Source organism: Scyliorhinus canicula, chromosome 1 (assembly GCF_902713615.1).
Source record: "Scyliorhinus canicula chromosome 1, sScyCan1.1, whole genome shotgun sequence".
In the NCBI taxonomy this organism is placed as follows: Eukaryota; Metazoa; Chordata; class Chondrichthyes; order Carcharhiniformes; family Scyliorhinidae; genus Scyliorhinus; species Scyliorhinus canicula.
Genome location: NC_052146.1, coordinates 87,789,249 through 87,809,637, shown reverse-complemented (window position 1 = coordinate 87,809,637; position 20,389 = coordinate 87,789,249). Strand labels below are relative to the sequence as shown.

Here is a 20,389-nt window from a genome sequence, read left to right as displayed (position 1 = left end):
CCCGTCAGCGTGTCGTTGCCCCTTGCCAGGGGCCCCTCGTCCCTACCCTCGCTGGTTGTTTTCCAGCCCGTGTTCCTCGACGAACCTATTTGCCTCAGCGGGGGCTGTAAAGAAGTATTCCGTGTTTCGGTATGTGACCCAGAGTTTCGCTGGGTACAGCATACCAAAACGCATTCTGCTCCTGTGCAGAGCTGCTTTTGCTCTATTGAACTCAGCCCGTCTCCTAGTTATATCTGCCCCAAGATCCTCATAGATTCGAATGGCGTGCCCTTCCCATTTGCAAGCTCTATTTTTTCTGGCCCAGCGCAGGATTGTCTCCCTATCCTGGTACCAGTGCGGTTTAGCTGTGACTGCTCTCGGGTGTTCCCCGCCTTGGTCTTCGGGCGCAGCGACCGATGTGCTCTGTCCATTTCCGGTGGGTTGGGGAAAGTTTCCCTCCCCACTAAGTTGCCCAGCATCTCAGCCACGTATGCTGTGGGGTTTCTACCCTCGCTCTCCTCTGGCAGGCCAACTATCCTGACATTTTGCCTTCTCGAGCGGTTTTCCTGGTCGTCTACTCTGCCCTTCAGGCTCCCCCTGTGTTGCGCCCAGTCTCGTCACCTCCCTCTCCAGGGCCGTGACCCGGTTGCTCACGTCAGTCGCTGCTTTCTCCAGCTCCTTAATGGTCGCCTCCTGGGCTTCCAGTTTCTCTTGATGGAGGGATTAATGACCAGGGTACATAGATTTAAGGTAAGGGGCTGGAGGTTTAGAGAGGGTGTCAAGAAAAACATTTTTATCAGAGGGTGGTGGGAGCCTAGAACTCACTGTCTGAAAGGGTGGTGCAGGCAGAAACACTCATAACATTTAAGAAGTATTTAGATGTGCACTTGCAATGCCAAGGCATACAAGGTTATGGGCCTAGCGTTGGAAAATGGGATTAGAATAATTAGGTGGTTATTTTTCACCGGTGTAGGCGGTCAAAGAGCCTTTCTGTGCCACAGACCTCTACGACACTAATTCAAGCACAACTCACAATTTAAGAGAGCTATCTAAAATTGGGAATTCAGAAGAAATTTCATTGTGTAAAAGGTGGGAAGAAAATGGAACCGCTACTGCACAGAGTGGAGCAAGTATAGATGCATTTAAGGGGAAGCTAAACACATGAGACGGAAGGGAATAGAATGTGTTTCTTATTGTTTCATGGAACATGAGCATTTGTTGCTCATCCCAAATTTCCTGAGGTGGTGGTCACCACTTTTTATATCACTGCAGTCCATGTGGCGTAGATATGTTGATAAATTAAGAAGGTTGGACTAGAGGAGCTTGCAGTGGGAGCATAAAAATAGAAATCCTCAACATATCAAGCACCGGATGTAGTGAGAGAGAAACAGAGTTAACGTTTTAGGTCGACAGCTTTTCATCAGAACTGGTAAGTGAGGTGTTGGCAGCTTCTTGTATCCTCAGCCATCTCACTCACCAAATGGCGGCCGCATCGTCCCGCCGCCTACACCAAGATGGCGGCGCGATGCTGCGCTGCTATTGGCGACTGCGCCATTATGACACCGTTTCTAGTGGGTTCTATGGGCGGGGCCGGAAGCCGCGCCTGCGTACTTGCCGCTTGGCGCCGTTGCCCGCCTCTTTCTCTCGGTGCAGTCGCCGCCATGTCTCGGTATGCTCGTCCGCCGAACAGCTCCCTCTTCGTCAGGAATGTCGGGGATTGCACCAGGTGAGGCAAAAGAAGGCGCCAGGCGATCGGGGAGTAGCCCCCGCGGTAATTTGTTTTACGTGGGCGGCTTTTCTCCGTCCTCCAGAGTGCAGGCCGCTCCGCGGGCCCCGGCCTTGCCTGGCCAATAGCTCAGGCAAGGGCCGCGAGGTCCGCGGCGCCTCTCTCCCATCCGCGGCCTTTATAAATTAAGTAAAATTCTTGCAGCTCGGGAATCGGGAGCAGCTCCGAAGTTATTGCGCAGCCAGGATTTTTCCCACGTTTCTGAAATCCTACAAGTCAAGGCAGATGCTAAAGTTATTACGCTAGGGATAGTGTCGATTACGTTTGATTCATGTAACGTGGGGCAGGTTAAACCGCGCTTTTCTCAAAGCTTCCTCACTCCAGAATTATTTTGTTGTGCGTTACAAGCAATGGGACATTAGAGAAAATAAATTGTAGAGGCTTAAATGTTGCACAACACCTTTAATGTAATGTGCTCCAGCGATGTTACATGCCAGCATTATAAAGCAAAATTTGACACAGAGTTATGTAGAGATAGTGGAGCAGATGGTTCAAAGTTTGGTCAAGAGGCAGTTTTAAAGGAGAGAGGTTTAGGAGGGAATTCCAGAACTTGGGGCCCAGTGAGGGCGCAAAAATAAGCAGTATTTTGGATGATCTCAAATTTGAGGAAGGTAGAACATGGGGAGTCCAGACAGGACTGTTGGAACAGTCAAGCGTAGAGGTAAGGAGGAGAAGGGGTAGTCTGCAGGATAGATTTTGGGTGAGCTATTTTGAAAAGTTACTGTTTGGATGCTCGTTGAAAATTCCTGAAGAATTTTATCTGCAGTGTGATCCAATGCATTTCAAGTTTGTCTTTGAATGTAATCTTATTTTGTGCGGTCTGAGGATAGGTATTTATCTGAACCAAAATATTTTGTTTAGATTTGAGCTTACGGTACATTAAAATTGACTTGTGACATGCATCTATATCCACGCAAGGAGTTCCCAAGAAAGCAGACTATTAAATAAAATATGCTTCATAGATTTTTTAAAATCTTGTGAATGTTTGTTTTGAGGTTTGCAACATTCATATACTTCTGAAAACAAGCAATTTTGATGTTATAGTTGAAATTGGAGTGGTTTTAGTGGAGCAGATTTGAGCCAGATGAAGAGCAATCATAAATCTAATAAATGTGCCCACTGTCAACCTGTGGGAGAAGCGATATATAGATTGGATTCCCAACATTAAAAAAAAACTTGTAAACATCTTGTTAAGGATGTATTCATCTATTAATGCGCCATGGATCTTGTGGTCAATAAAAATAAATTTGGACCAGTGTTTTCAGTGCAGCGCAGTGAACTAGGCTCAGATAATTGTCCCAAAAGAAAAGCATGTACCACTACCACAAAACTTAATTACCAAAGTACCTTGCACCTGAAGGTATGGTTCTTTATTATACAGAAAAATTAGAAACTGAAAAAATAGTTTGGGGTACAATAAAAGCATCAATGGTGTACCATATCATAGAATATTAGAAAAGATTTGACAGATGGAAAAAGTATTCCTGAGATAGAATAGTTATAATTATAATGCACTCTGCCCAAGTTGAGTAATTACTAATAATTGAGATTGGATTATTTTATATTCGTTTGTAGCAATATATATATATATTCCAGTTTATCCACATTAAAATTCTCCAGTGGAGTGCCACTCTTTGAAATATTTAATTGCACAAATAAAAATCCAAATAGGTTGGACTTTTTCTAATTGAGTTGTTAGCTGATTTTAGTTATTGCTAATATTTGACTATTCATATTGGTATACCATAACTTGATTAATAGTGGATCATTTCACTCTGGGGGGCATCACAGTTGAGTCTGCCCTATATTTAGCTTACATTTGCGCATACACATTGCCCAGGGTGGCTACTGAAGGCGATTGGAGTTAAACTGGAGCATGCCAATTGTGTGCTTGCTGTTGCCCAGCTGTTATTTAATGTCTCAATGCTGATAGAAGATTGAACTTAGCGTTTCTTTTTTTAGATGCAGCAATGCACTGTGGTGCATTTTCCCACAGAAATAACACTTTCACATTTGATTTAGCTTGAAAAACAGGGTACACTTCAAACTCTGAATTATGATTTCAGTAATATTTTAACAAATATTCTCAGCCAGCAGTGAGCATGTGTTGAATGCTGCTCTTAAAAAATTTAGACATCCCATATCATTTTCACTTGTTGGGTGAGGTTTTCGTAACATGCACATATATTGTATCCCATCTCCAAAGAACAAAACTGAGTGTGGAGCACTGCTTCAGCCTTTCAGATAAATGCTGAATATGATGATCCTATTCTAAAACTTTTAAGTTTTGAAAATGTTGACCTTTTAACAAAACATGTAACTTTCTATCTGGGAAGTAGGGATAAGTAAGACGGTAAGCTCATTTATTCTCCTTGTCATTGTTTTATCAAATTGAACTAAATTAGACAAAAGGCTATAACTAAATTAATGTTATTGTGTAACTTTTGTTTTTGAATGATGATTAAAAATATGTGACAATGAATTAATGATTCTAACATATTTAAATTTCGGAGCATTTGATTTGAATAGGTGGAGCTGGAGCTAAAAGTTCCTTAAGAAAATCAGAAATGACAAAATGGTCTGGATGAGGATGAAGACAGATTGAAAAGGCTAGGAAAACTCTGTGCACGCTTAAAATTAATTTGGTTTATAGCAATTAATCTGATCTAATTCAGTTCAATATTAAAATAAGATGCAAACATCAATGATACAAAATGATAAACTGTGGACAGGCTGGAAGTTCCGGGACAGGCAGCAGAGACCAAGTGGCTATAGAAAGAGTCAGCTGTAGGACCCTGGCTATTGGTCAAATACTAGAGAGGAGATACGCACAAATCTTTTGGCTTAAGAATTGCACTGGTTGGTGAATATTAAAATTAAATGTTACGAATATTTAAAATGATTGGGGAAAATTGGTAAGACCAGACGAATCTTAAATCTGTACTAACATTGAGGCATTACTAAGTAATCCCATTTTAAAAATAGAATGTATGTAGCCATTTTGATCACCTAAATACCAGCAACTTGACTGTTCCTATTCCTGACATCCTGTAGACAGTTTACAAGTTGATTTGATGTTCTAAAGCAAAGTCTTTTTGTAGAATCTCCTTTTCAGATGGTTTAATGTCGATAGAGTTTTGGACTCTTCACATGCACAGCGGGCAATTCATATTTCAAATCACCTGTATCGTTTTTATGGTACTTTAGGCCTGAGGATTTACGTCGTGAGTTTGGTCGCTATGGCCCAATAGTAGATGTTTACGTTCCCCTTGACTTCTACACTCGACGTCCAAGAGGATTTGCATATATACAATATCCTTTCTTCAGCAGTTCTCCTAAACAAGTGAAGCAGACATATTAAGGTCTTTTCACTATGTGATGCATTTGAATGTCGAATTCAATCTGGTTCATTATAGCTCTGTTCTTTTGGAAATTGTTGCTTGGGGTTGGGATTATAGTTAAGAGTTAATGTTAAGGGCATGTGTTTGTTGCTATATACAGTCTCCACCGCTCCTAGTGGTCACGCTTTTACAAACTTGATTTGCCTGTTGTATTCAGTAGCTAATGTAACAAGCTATTGTTTTCATATGATTATAAAAATTCTAATTTTCCTTCAGCTGAGGGGAAATCTTAACAAAACTCAGTTTTTTGTTGGTGTTAATCGAGTCAGTTGATTACACAGAAGCATTAATATTGTGGCACAGGAGCACCTATCGAATCTAAATCAATTTCCCACTTCTGCATTAACAATTGAGTGGCTTAGACCAGAATTGCTTCCAGTCCAATAATACCTTTGGCCCTCATCACCTCTGTTCCTTGACCAATACCTGCACAGATCAAATAGTCAGGCGAGGTTGTCACCTTGAATCTAAATTTCTCTCTAGAAAAATTGATTCTAGACTGGCTTGCATGGAAATCAGGAGCCCAGTTAAATTTCAGTCCTGTAAGTCAGAGTCTGCTTTAATTATATTTAATCTACATTTTATTGAGATGAAGTTCCACAGTGGTCACTACAAATAGGATAATTCATGGTATTAGTGTACCGCACTCGAGATGCTGTAACTGGCAACTTTGAAATTGACAGTGCAAATAAAAATACTTTGCTTTCTGGGCGATGTAAGCCACTAGTTGTTTGAACGTGGGCATTAAAGTGTTGGGGACTGTACAGAGGTCTTGCTCGAGTGAAAAATTGTATTTGAATTAGAAGCACCAAATCTTTCTAGCCATAGTAACTAATTACATTAGTTTAATATTGTTGAAAAGAGAGACATTTTGCTGAAGCTTTCAAATTTCAAATGATCATAATTTATACAGAAGAAAGGGGTGCTGATTAGTTAGCACATCGACTCTGACCATGGCGATGCTGTGGAGAAAGTAGTGGGGAATTATGGACTCCTGGGTTTTTCAGAAAAAGTGCAAGGCTTGAACATATTTCTTTAGTTTGTAGAGAATGGGTCTCTGCAAATGGATGTCACTTCTGGCAAGTGTAAAAAATGAACCACATTGTGAATTTGACTGATTATTTTAAATTGGTTGATCGTGTCTCTTTTCAACAATATTCAAGTTCTGTACTATCAAGCAACAATGAAAATTCTGGTAAATCTAGAAGATTTTTAGGAATGGTCAGATTATAGTTCATGCTGAAATGTAATTCCGGTATTAAAATAAAGGGGTATGAAGCAGTATTAGGCTGATACTCGGGACTATTAGCATGTGAATATTGGTATAAAGTTTACTTAACTGGTTGGCGCACACTTGTGGAACTATAATATAATACAGCTGGAAATTAGAGGTTAGATGCTGTACCAAAGTGACAAAGGTGGAAATGGTTTCATGTGCCACTTTCCAGATACTGCATAGCCAACATTTTTGTTTCAAGTAGAGCAAGTTTACACAAGAGTTTGATATTCAATGCCATTGCATTTTATTAAAATATAAAAGGGAAACATTTACTTGTGTATCTTTTGCAGTTTCAGACAGGCATATTTAAATAGTTTGGTGTCAATGTTTGTTGTTTGTTTATGTAAGAACAGATTAATTTTTTTGTAGTTTTTTAGAAAAAGGTAAACCTCTAAGGAAACAAAAAACATCCTGCTTAGCTTGCACCATCATTTTAACAGTTTTCAAAAGTGATCCAATGCACAAATGAGGGGCAATATAAAAAGTGGTGACCATACACATTTTAAGTATTTTGGTTGCTTGGTCAAAGTCTCAAAAGTGAATTGTGGCTTTGTGCCTTTAAAAGTAAATATAATGCGTAAATTTCAGCAGCATTTAGTTTCGGTGTATACATTTCATGGTATTGTACCAATAGTGAGCACACTAAATGTTTAAAATATTCTGCATTAAATGTGCAGGAGTACTACATTTCATCTTGCTACCTATAGGCAGTATTATTTAAAAAACAAATATCTGGAATTTACACATTTTGTCAGCATGAAAGTTGCTTAGTAGAAATCCTGTTATTCGAAGCAGAGGAAGATGTAGATTTGTATAGCTGCTTTTGTGACCGCCGCATGCCCGAAGCACTTAGAAGTCAATATTCTTTTGTCCTGTAGTCGCTTGTCATGTAGGAAATGCAACAGCCAATTTCATGATAATGAGTACGATCCGTTTTTGTGATGTTAATTAAGGGATAAATATTCGCCATAACACCAGGGCGAACTCCTCTGCCCCTTTTCAAAATAATCTTTCTTAGTGTCACAAGTAGGCATATATTAACATTAATGAAGTTACTGTGAAAAGCCCCTAGTCGCCACACCCCGGTGCCTGTTCGGGCACAGAGGGAGAATTCAGAATGTTCAATTCGCCTAACAGCACGTCTTTCGGGACTTGTGGGGGGCACCCGGAGGAAACCCACGCAGACACAGGGAGAACGTACAGACTCCACGCAGGAACCCAAGCCGAGAATCAAACTTGGGACCCTGGAGCTGTGAAACAACAGTGTTACCTACTGTGCTACCGTAAATCAGATGAAATTTTAATTACAACCTGGTAGTTTAATGGTCATTATTTACAAGACTAGCACTTTATATCATTTAAATTCCGCCAGCTGCCAAGGTGGGATTTGAACTTGAGAGCCTCTGGATTACTTGTTGAGTAAATCTACCATTATGCTATTGCCCCTGCAGTCATTGAGCTAAGTACTTCTCCATTCTCAGCAGACTTGTAGACACAAGTGTTTATGGGTTTGATAAGTCAGTTGTCGGGTATAGTAAAGAGAGCAGGATTTTGTAATTTAAATACCAGGAATTGGCATGTGGAGTGTAAACTGCATTAAAACCAGCTTTACTTTCTGGCTGTCAATGAAGTTTGGCAGCATGTATATGCTCTTTACTTTCTAGAATCTAATACATTAAACATATTGTTACCTCTTTGTTCAAACAATCCTGAAGGTGGCACTGTTTGCAGCACCAAATTGATCAGTAAGATTTGATCTAGTCTTCTGTAAAAGCTAGCATGTATACATATCGGAAGCAAACATCATATGAGAAAACTGCACTTCTGTTATGAAACTGGTTATGTTGCAAAACGTTTCATTGATCAGATTTAAATGTGTTAAATCGATGCAGAAACTAGTGACTTTAACTGAGCTAGTTTTAATAGAGGGTCATTTGAGGCGTCATGAGATTTGGGCACTGCTTCGCTGGTTATGCACATTTTCCTGACATCTAAAACATTTAATTTTTAGAATGGAAGATTTCTGAACATTTTAAATTGTGGTCAAGGCCCAATGAATGTCTGAACAGGTTTATAATTCCACTCATTTGATCTAGTAACAATGATGCAACAGATGTCCAGTCACGTTGGTGTGTGACTTGGAGACAATGTTTCGTTGCACTTTGCTGGGTGCTGGATATTGTGGGTTTGGGAAGGTGCTGACATAAAATTCAGGGCGAGTTTCTGCAGCGCACCCTGTATATAGTACATACTGCAGCCAGCAGTGAAAACAATGAATGTTCAGGCTTGTCAGTGAGGTGCGACTCGAGCAGGTTGTCACCCAGCTTCTTAGCTGTTGCAGCTTAACCTATTCAGGCAAGTGGGGAATAAAGCATCACATTCAACGACTCATATCTTGTAGGTGAGTTACTTGCCAGAGAATCCCCAGCCTGTGACCTCAATAAAAGCCATAGCAATTGTGTGACTGACGCAGTTGAACTCCTGGTTCTTTATGACCACATATACATTGATGGGGTTCGGGCCAATTTAATCCCATTGATTAGGTTCTGTCATGCTGGAGACAGTCATTGTCTGGCAGCCGCGTGGCATAATGTTTATACCCCTTATCCAAACCTGACTCTTGTCCAGGCCTTGCTGCATTCAGGCTTTTACAGCTTCATCTGAGAAATTACAAATGGAACTGAACATTGCAATACTTAGGAAAGGGCTCATTTTCTGACCTCTTAAAGGAGGGTAAGTTGATGTAATGGCTCAGGATAGTTTAACTGCAGTGATAATCTGGACCTGAGATGATTGATCTCCAACAATTATAACTACTTTCCTTTGCACCAATATGATGTTTGCTCCTGAAGAATTCCCCCAATCCCATTGACTGCAATAGAATTCAGCTCATGACCATGTTTGGGCCAAGGCTGTAATAAGTTCTGGAACTGGTTAGTTTAGTGAAACCCAAAACTAAGCCAATGACAGCAGATCATTGGTGAGCAATTTCCACTTGACCTTAGTTGGCAGGGTAACCTTGTTCTGCTTTTTGTGGATAGAATATGACTGGGTGATATTCTACATCTGGCAGATACCAGTATTATAGGCGTACTGCAATATCATACTTAGCACAAGGTTTTTCTACAGCTGGCATTTTGTGAAGGGGCTCTAGCTTTGCTACTTTAAATTTAACAGACAGCTTTCCTTTGGAAAGGAAGCAGTTCCTTTGAGCGGTCAAATCATCCAAAATTCAAGTCAATTTCAAGGTAGTAGAACAATGACCTGCAACAGTTCATTTCCTTGAGTACCGTGATATTTTTTGCAGTCACTTAAGGACATTTGGAATAAAGTTTTGTAGTTAATTTTGGACAATCAAAGACTACATTGAATTGTAACTACAGGTCTGAACTCAATCATTACAGCCTGTTCGCACTGCCTGGCTGAAACATCTACTTTGCTGCCCAGAGCGATGTGTTTAATAGTTGTCCACCAATAGTGAATGATGCGTTGCCCATGAGTTATACACAAGTGTTACATGTACTAGCACACTTTGTGTTGTTATGTTGAATTAGAACTGAATTCTGAGTTAAAGGATTCTGGAGTTCGTATCCCAGGATATCTTTGGAATAACAATAAATGTTCCAACGAACCAGAGACCTTTTTAATTGGGAGAAATTCATCTCTGGCAAGTCCAATGTACAAATTATTTCTCCACAGAAATTCACATACATTTAAATCAGAATTATATGATCAATGCTGCATAAACAATTAACTTAGTCCTTAAACAAAAAAAATCTAAATTTGAGTAAGATTTAAATCCACAATTTAAAATTTGGCTGTTATTTAAAACGCAGCATGTCCTTTTTAACTTGCCTGATCATACTTCCCTTTCTTTAGATATTTGTTGTGTGCAGTAGATTGAGATCAATTAGCTACAGATGTAAAATAGGCAAAGCGAGACTCCCTTTTCTATAACAATATACTCCTTTCAATTTTAACACTGAATTCCTGCTTTGTTTTATTTACATTCAAATTATTGGATAATTTGATATTAAACACAGGAAAGACAGATTAAATGTGAAACGAGAGTTGATTTAGCCTTATATTCATGAAGAAACCAAAACTAATGTTTGTTTGATATTATTGGATTGTGATGAAAATTTGCACGACAAATCTAAGTCAGTTAAAGATGGCACCTGCAAACTCATTGCTATGAGCTAAAACTTTAAAGTGAAGCTTCTGCTTCCTCCGCAAGTTTTACTTGAGTAAAACTTTACTCAAGTTTTTTTTAGCATAACAGTTTAATTCGTTTGAAGGTACCATAATATTGGTCCAAGGAAGGCTATACCTGCAATGCAATTTTGAGAAACGAAAGTCCCAAATAAACGGAATTTCAGGTCAGTGACCATGAAATCATCCACTTTAATGGATTTTTATTTTTAGTAATTTTTTATGGGCTGCACATCGAATGAGAAAACCATGTTCTGGTGAGCATAAAATATACTTTTAGAAGAAAACTGAATGTAACTTGAAAGCTGAGAATGTAATTTAGGATTGTATGCATAATTGTTGCATAACAGAATATTGTGGTAAGTATTTTGGTGTTCATTTGATATAACTTGGATATTAAAATTAATGGCTAAAGCAATAAAGTTGGTGTAATAGTCCTGTTAATATAAATACATTTTGGCAGGTCAAGGAAACTTATTGAATAAACTAGTGGTTATTATGCTTATGCAAAAAAAAAAATCAGACTGTGGTTTGTATAACTAATGTGCTGCTTGATGAGTTGGTTGCTGCAGGGATTTGCTGGTTCTGAGTTCATTTAGTGCACCCCACTGTTGCTTGTCTAACATTTTTTTCCCTCTTTATATTATGCTGTAAGGTATGTATTTCGTATCTAATCAGAAGTTCATCTAATTCATAGAAAATGTGACACACAACTTGTAGCTGTTTGTTTAAAAAAAAACTTGCTGGTGTCTTTTTTGGCTAATTTTGGTGGTAGTCAAAAAAGTGATTTCAAACCCTGCATGTTTGTCTTTTTATACCCATCCCCTGACATAACTTTTTTGTTGTTGTTGCCTCAGAAAATTTAAAGCAATCCGCTGTAACTGGCGAACCCACAAAGAAAGTATGAAAGAGCCTTTTAGATAGAATCCAAGCATAAGACAAGCAGACAAGCCAAAGACCTCTTAAGGATCAGGCTTGAAGAAAAGAGAGGGAGGGTGAAAAAGATTAAAGCTTGAAGAGGGAAAAAGTCAAGGCTTCGATTTGTCTGCAATTGGAAAAAAGGTTGTTTTGTCAAAGTCAAAGCCAAGTGTCTTATTTGGGCCAGCGCCTCATGTCAAGTCCTTCTGGCAAGCACTTAAAGAGTTAAAGGTCAAGCTGACGGTGCAAGGTCAAGTTTACAGCCAAATTTAAGGTAACCAGCAAAGTCCTGATATTGTATCCTACCATAGTGAAAACAGTTCATTCGCTCTTAAATATTATGTTTTTAACTGTGATTTTTTACAAACTTAAATGATCCTTATGTAATACAGTTCTGTATTGAAAAGTTTTAACTGGTAAATCTTAGTCTCAGTGCTGCAGATAAATTCATTCTTTTATGTTCTTTTCAAAAATTAGTTTTGTTTGGAGCATTTTCAGGACCTTTTTTTGTTTCCAGCTGTATTGTCTCAACAGGAGACTGACAAATGTGAAATAGAGGACATAAGATTTTTTTTTAAAGAATGCTCTTGACATTTGATTTCACTTAGTGTCTCATTGTCATTTCTCTAGCAGTGGATCCCTCTTTTAAAAATGTCCCATATTTGAATTCCTCTTTGATTTCAGTTGCTTTCATGTTCTACTCCTAAATCAGTTAGGTGCTGCAGAACTATAGTTGCAGCCACAAATAGATGGGTATCTTATTTTAGTGAATTAAAACAGGGCTTGACAGTCATTACTGATGTCTGTGAGCTATGGGAAGGCACTTGCCTAATGAGCAAGCCTTTTCTCTATCCCTTACCAGTGTGACGACTATTGTGACACGTTACAATTTCTCTCTCCGAGGTGGAATACATCCTACTGGAGTGAAACACTTAAATGTTATTTTGATGTTTTTTGACCAGCAATGTGACATGATTTATATTTATTTACAAGTTAATACTGAATTGTTTGCAGCATTTTGCTAAATCTGATTTATTAATGAATGAGAACATACTTTAAAAGATCAGAAAAAGCTTATAGATCTAATTTTGTGTGGTGACGGGGTAGCTTCAATCTAATAATCTGCATTAGGATGTAATTATCTTTATTGCTGTTCTTCATTGATTTTCTTGTAGATCTAATTCACTTAGAAAATTTGATGGAATGCCCTTAATTATGACATTTTATTTTTGGTAATAATAAACTTGAATAGAGTTTTCAGTAAGAAATAATCTATACAGGATAATGTAGTTTTGGCATCTTATTATTTAAATATAGTGCAAAAACAAATTTTCTTAAGTTTTGGCAAAAAAATGTTGTGGTTGAAAATGTGTATTGAAGATTGTAGGATTTGTTCGAAACCTGTGAAAGTGAAAAGCCCCCTTAACAGCTTAGCATGTTTGAAGATGTTCGTGATGCAGAAGATGCACTCCACAACCTCGACCGGAAATGGGTGTGTGGTCGTCAAATTGAGATCCAGTTTGCTCAAGGTGATCGAAAAAGTAAGTGTAATTAATTTAAATTAAATGTTACGCTCCTGGAAATGTTACATTTTGCATATTATGTACATTAAATGCTACCAATGTGAAATACACTAGCAAGGATTCTTGTATCTGTTGAATCCAGACTGGCTGCTATTATAAGACATTTATAGCTAAGCAAATCTACTATTTTTTGTTTTTAAATAATTGTATTCAGATTTTTACAAAATATCAGTAACAGAAAATATTAACAACTGAGAAAACAAAAAAGAGCACCCCCCCCCCCCGTAAATACAAAAAAGAAGAAATAGATTAACACCCGTCATAAACAAAGAACACATATACACGTCCCTTCAACCCAACCGACAGAAACGACCCCCCCCCCCCCCCCCGGACTGCTGCTGCTGCTGGCCTTTTTCCCTACCGCTCTGCCAGGAAATCTAGGAACGGCTGTCACCACCTGAAAAACTCCTGTACTGATCCCCTCAGGGCAAATTTCACCCTCTCCAATTTGCTGAACCCCGCTATATCATTGATCCAGGCCTCCACGCTTGGGGGCCTCGCATCCTTCCACTGAAGAAGAATCCTCCGCTGGGCTACTAGGGACGCAAAGGCCAGAACACTGGCCTCTTTCGCCTCCTGGCTCCACTGCAACCCCAAATATTGCGAGTCCCCAGCCTGGATTGACCCTGGATCCTACCACCCTCGACACCGTGCTTGCTACCCCCTTCCAAAATTCCCCCAGTGCTGGGCATGCCCAGAACATATGGGCTGTCTTGAGTCTCCAGCAGCTTGTCGATGGAAGCCTTCAATGGCTCTAGCAGCTCCGCTTTGAGCTCCCGGAAGCAGCGCTGGAGAGTCTCCTGCTGCTCCTGCGCCCACTGCCTCCATGCCTCTTGGTCTCCGCCGGCCGCCATCCTGTGCTTCTTCCCTCGCTTTTGCTTTGGCGCTGCCACCGCTATCTTGCTCGCCCCACTCCTGGTGCAGGCCATACACCGCTGGGGAAGTGTTGCTGACTCCTTCCCACACCGGGAGACGTCGAAAATGTTCCGTTGGGGGCCCTAAAAAGAGCCCAAAACTCCGTTCCTAGCGGGAGCTGCCAAACGTGCGACTTAGCTCCGCATAGCCGCAACCGGAAGTCAGCAAATCTACTATTGAATGTGCACTTTTTTGGTATGAGTTTCCCCATTGGAGGAAGATGCATTCTGGGAGATGTTAGGCTATTATTATGGGTCACATGCCAGTAACAAAATACTAACTGTACATGCTGGCATTGAAGCTGTAAAAGCATTATCTATGGTATTCCCATTTACTTCATGGGAAACCTGAATTTGGAAGTCATATATGGGGAGGGTGTGTCAAATTTGCAGATAATACTAAGATGAGTGGCAGAGTCAAGTGTGCAGAGGACAGTCTGCAGAAGGATATAGATCAGGGGTGGGCAAACTTTTCCGTGCAAAGGCCACATTCAGAAATTCACAATTTTAAAGGGCCGCATAGTATATTAAGTAAAATAATTAATATTTTAAATAGCCAAAATAAAAGGTCTTTAAAGAAAAAAAAGCACATTTATTTGAGAAACAAAGTGACTCAGTAAGTAACAGAACAATGTCAATGAGAATGATGCATCTGACTGCAGTCATTTACCAGTTTGTTGAAATCAGGTGTCAAGTTGCTTGTGCTGATCCTTAACACTGACAGAAGCACAGCCTAGCCGAGTCAACGATAAAAACGCGCGTAGTGGGGTGGATGAGTGGCGCTGCCTTATTGGTCGGTTTAGTTGGGTGTGCGACCAATAGGAGTCCAGGTTACAAACAATAATAAGGCTTATTGTTTGTAACCTGGACTCCTATTGGTCGCACACCCAACTAAACCGACCAATGAGACAGCCCCACTCATCCACCCCACTAAGCGCGTTTTTATGCGGCCCGCCAATGAGGTGCCCGGAATCATAACTGGCATTTTTGAAAAGCCGCTGAAGTAAATGTGCTTATTCAATGCCGGTTATGATTCCGGGCACCTCATTGGCGGGCCGCATAAAAACCTTTGTCGGGCCGTAGTTTGCCCACCCCTGATATAGATATAGATAGTTTCAGTAAGTGGGCAGGGTCTTGCTGATGGAGTTCATTGTTGATAAATGTGAGGTCATCCATTTTGGTAGGCATAATGGCAAAATGGACTATTATTTAAATGGTTAAAAAATTGCAGCATGTTGCTGTGCAGAAGGACCTGGGTATCCTTGTGCCTGAATCGCAGAAAGTTGGTTTGCTGGTGCAGCAAGTAATTAAGAAGGCAAATAGAATGTTGTCCTTCATTGCAAGAGGGATGAAGTTTAAAAGCAGGGAGGTTACGTTGCAGCTGTATATGGTGCTGGTGAGGCCACATCTGGAGTACTGTGTACAGTTTTGGCCTTCTTGCTTGAGAAAGGATGTACTGGCACAGGAGGGTGTGTAGAAGAGATTTACTGGGTTGATTCCGGAGTTGAAAGGATTAGTTTATGAGGAGAGAATAAGTAGACTGAGACCATACTCATTGGAATTTAGAAGAATCATTTGGGGGGGGGGGGGGGGGGGTGGATCTCATAGAAAAAATATAAAATTATGAAGGGAATAAATAGGATAGAATTGAGGTTGTTTCCACTGGTGGGTGAAACTAGAACTAGAGGGCATAGCCTCAAAATAAGGGGAAGCAGATTTTGGACTGAGTTGAGGAGGAACTTCTTCACCCAAAGGGTTGTGAATCTGGAATTTCCTGTCTGGTAAAGCAATTGAGGTACCTCATTAAATATTTTTAAGGCACAGATAGATAGATTTTTGAACAGTAAAGGAACAAAAGATTACGGTGAGAAGGCGGGTAAGTGGAGCTGAGTCCACAAACAAAATCAGCCATGATCTTATTGAATGATGGAGTTGGCTAGAGGGGCCAGATGGCCTACTCCTAGTTCTTAAGATGTTTTCAATTAAAATTGCTGTTCTGGAATTGTGATTATTCTATTTATAATTACAGCACCTGGGCAGATGAAATCAAAGGAACGAAGATCGTCACGAAGTTCACCACGATATGACCGTTATGATGACTATGATAGGCGGAGGAGGTCCAGGAGTCGAAGTTATGACAGGAGGAGATCACGGAGTCGTTCTTATGATCGAAGTCACAGGCGGTCTGACAGCCCTAAAAAGTATGTGGTTGTACTACCTACGTTATTTTCTTTCCTAAATTTAGTATAATCTATTTCACAGATCTTTATTCAGTTTTTTTGTGTGCAGTTCACGGAGCAGATCAAGTGGAAAGCGTAGGCGCAGCCGTAGTAACTCTTTCAATGACAGGTAGGGTCATGTGGACTGCATTGGCCTAAAACTGAGGGATGTGTTGTGGGCTTTATTGCAGTGTATAGTTGATTTTATTAAAAAGTAGGTAGTGCCATAGGATCATTCAAATTACAGTTCCTTGCTTAGGATGAGTTTTTGAAAAAGTTGTAGGCTTGACTATCTCTACCTACTGGCTGCCGAATATACTGTCCAACAGGAAAGAGGTTCATATAGTGTGAATTTTTAGTAGCAGTGAAGCTAGAGTTTTTGATTGTTTCCTTATCCATTGCAGCTGTAGTTGATGAACGTCTATGAGCATTGTTTTGACTCTAATTTAACCAAAGGCATTATTTCCCCCTCGCTTTCTTTGTTATCTTCTCCTTCCCTCATTCATGTTTCTGGACCTCTTGTAGATAAGCTGTCTTCTCTGCTCCTAGTACCCATATGCTTTTTACTCTTCCCCCTCTCATCCTATTTATTTTTCCCATCCCCATTTTCTTTCTCTTTCTGTTCGGTTTCTAATTTCCAAGTACAAAATCAGTTTTGCTTAGTGTTGAGAAAGTGATGCAGGATACTGCTGCTGCAAGAGATGCAGCAAGAAATCAAAGTGAAAGAGAAAGCTGCATATTTGCTGGTAAATTAATCTGCTTTACTTAAATGGTATTTTACAGTAGGCCTAACAGATTTCTCAATTATTTCTAGGCACAGGCGTCGCCATCGTTCTTATTCCAGATCTAGATCCAGGTCAAGATCTAGATCCAGGTCTAGATCCAGATCAAAATCTGCATCCAGAAAGGATTCTAAGACACGGTCGCAATCAAGGTCATGCAGCCATTCAAGATCCAGGTCTAGATCGAAATCCAGATCACTAAGTGGCCACAAATCTGATAGTCACCATGAGGACTGAAGCAATGGATGGTCATCAACTTGCAGCTTCCATTTGTGCTTTTTCTTTTTGTTTTTTGGGGTCTTGTAGTTGTTAAGAGGTGGGTACTGTGTTATGACTACAGGAAAACTTAGTGTGCAAGACTAATTTGTTGATGGTGCTTGAAAGATTTCAACCATGATTTTAAACAGAATGATGCAGTAACTACAACTGACCAGTTAATAAGGTTCAAAGTGCCATTAACATTAATGTTACTCATTGGTTCATTGAAAGACAACTTGTTCACTATTGTTTTTAGGCAAATTCAGAAAAGTATATTTGATCCACGGCTATGTTACTGTTAGTAATTTTTTTATAAAACAGTGCCCTCTATACTGATTGTCCAAAAATATACTAAATTGTTTTCCCAGTTTGATATTCTGATGGATTAATAAAGCTGCTGGTACAAATCAAAACTGTGTGAATTCAAAATTTGTAAAAGTTACTGTTAACAAAGAATATGTCATCAATGCAGTGCTGTATTAACATAACTTCAGTGTGGGGTTTTACATAATTCAAATAATTGCCTGAAACACGTTGCTTGGGGAATCAATTTACAGAAATTCTCGTTATTTTACCCAACTGGTCACCTTAAGCACAATCAAAAGTATTGGCAATATGTTGCCCACAATCTTAGTTTTGTTCATGTGTGTGTTTATGCAATGCAGTAGTCTGGCATGCTTCCTGTAGTATTGATTTGTGTATTTTGCATGAATATTTCTTTTCGTTCTTGGCTGTAAAGGTATAATTTGCCAATGCCATTAGATAACTATCTGCAATTTTTATTGTAAGACAAATGCAGGAACTGGTATCTGATGGAGGAATTGGATTTTTTTCCAAAACAGCAGAGAGGTATTGTGATCAAACTTTTTTCTTTCATGTAGAAGCTTGTAAAAAGAAAAAGGGATTTTTATACCAAGTCTTTTTAATAAAAGCTGTTTGTAAAAGTTCATCTACAGTAGAAATGTTATCAATTTAAGCTTTAAAATGCTAAGTTGTCTAGGTCTTCGCATGATTAGTAAAATGTGACATTTTAAATCAAGTATTGATCATTCTAATCTTTGTTGCTCTATGGTATCAAGTAATAGTATATTCAGAAGATTAAGAACATGGGGGCCCTAGTGAGGTCATATTTAGCCATTCATCTTGTGAATTTGGACAAGCAGAACTGGGAAAGGTTTTATGTAATCTGATGTGAATGACTTAATCGACTGCGTTTGGATCTCATGAGGGTTATATGCTTAAAGAAATGGTTATAATTTTTTAATTCTTGCCAGTTTTATGTCTGGCCCACTGTGCTTGAGCCAGGACAGGTTCAGTGTGTCTTGGTTTTAAAGTCCAGTTTGTTTCTTGCCGTGACTCAAAAGAAGTGAAAAGATTCTATACTTGCTCTGAAAGCTTGAGAAGACGACAAATACAGGGTATGCTTTTCATAACTTCCTAGAATTCAGTTTATGATGTGCTGTGCAAATAAACCCTCTTGCAAACTTAGCACAGGTTATCAATTACTATATTTCATCTAGGTTTTTGAGTCCAATGTGGATGTTGTGTTCATCCTTTTTGTTCATGACAGCTGACTGTAACTTCATACTTGTAAATAAATCTGTGCTGTATAATGAAGCATCTGAAAGATTTGTTTTCTTAAAGGAATCATGTACATTTTCCAGAGTGAACTCAGTGCAGTGACACCATTGGTATAAGCTGAGTTATACCTACTTGGTCATAATTAGAACTGTGAAGGAGGTCATTGGCGTTGAATGTGTGTTGGCTCCAGTTAGTCCCATTCGCCTTCATTTATCCAATTTCCTTTTGAAGGCTACTTTTTTGTGTACTTATAATTCTACAGCAGTCTGAATTGCACATTGATCTTAATTGATCACTGCAGCATTTTCCCCATATGTTGATTTTCAAGTCAAGAGGTCTACAGCACAGAAAAGCTCCTTTGGCCCATCGTGCTTGAGCCGGTCAAAAACCACCACTTAATTATTCTAAACCCATTTTCCAGCACTTGGCCCATAACCTTGTATCCCTTGGCATCGCAAGTGCACATCTAAATATTTTCTAAAAGTTACGAGGGTCTGTCTCTTGCCACCTTTTCAGGCATTGAGTTTCAGACACCCACCACTGTGTGAAAAGGTTTTTCATCACATCCACCACCTCCTTAAATATATGACCACCAAAGGGGAAAGGTTTCTTCCTGTCTGCCTATGCCCCTCATAATTTCACACATCTCAATCATGTCCCCTGTCAGTTGTCTCTGCTCCAAGGAAAACAACCTCAGTCTATGCAATCTTTCTTCACTGCTAAAACTCCTTAGCCCAGGCAACATCCTGGTAAATCTCTGCTCCCTTTCCAGTGCTGGCACAACTAGAAGGTGGGATTCCAGAACTGCAAGTAATACTCCAACTATGGTCTAACCTAATGTCTTATACGGTTCCAGCATAACTTCCCTGCTCTTAAACTCTGCCTTAGCTAATAAAGGAATGCATAAAAAGGCATGTACACCACATGCACGCACATCAAGGTTCCTCTGCTTCCCAGGGTCTTGCCGTTTATCATGTACTCACTTGCCTTGTTTGTCCTGCCTGAGTGCATCACCTCACTTCTAGAATCAACAGTGCAGAAGGAGGCCATTTGGCCTATCGAGCCTGCACTGGCCCCTGGAAAGACCACTGCCCACACTCTTTCCTCCCTTCCCTGTAACCCCATCTATCCTTTTTTGAACACTAAGGGCAATTCAGCATAGCCAATCCACCTAACCTGCACATCTTTGGACTGTGGGAGGAAACCCATGGAGACATGAGGAGAACATGCAGACTTCGCAGTGACCCAAGCTGGGAATCGAACCTGGGACCCAGGAGCTGTGAAGTGACAGTGCTACCACTATGCTGCTGCCTGCTATCCAGATTGAATTCCATTTGGCACTGATCAGCTTATCTACATCCTCCTGTAATCGAAGGCTATCTGCACAATTTATCACCCCACCATTTTCCGCATCATCCGCAAACCCACTGATCAACCCTCATACATTTGTCTATTCTAGTATTGCAATTGAGGCTAT

The 20,389-nt window shown here is 39.8% G+C and overlaps 1 protein-coding gene across 2 annotated transcripts; it reads left to right on the top strand.

The window, feature by feature from the left end:
- Positions 1 to 1,574: 1,574 nt before the first annotated feature.
- Positions 1,575 to 18,948, top strand: srsf10b (serine and arginine rich splicing factor 10b). Of its 2 annotated transcripts, XM_038794931.1 has the most exons (6): positions 1,575 to 1,705; positions 4,973 to 5,077; positions 13,013 to 13,116; positions 16,102 to 16,273; positions 16,362 to 16,421; positions 17,106 to 18,948. In XM_038794931.1, the coding sequence occupies exons 1-6, from the start codon at positions 1,641 to 1,643 to the stop codon at positions 17,308 to 17,310; spliced, it is 711 nt and encodes a 236-aa protein (XP_038650859.1). In that variant the 5' UTR covers positions 1,575 to 1,640; the 3' UTR covers positions 17,311 to 18,948. The 2 variants fall into 2 exon arrangements, with proteins under 2 accessions (XP_038650859.1, XP_038650865.1); XM_038794937.1 differs by lacking the exon at positions 16,362 to 16,421.
- Positions 18,949 to 20,389: the final 1,441 nt, after the last annotated feature.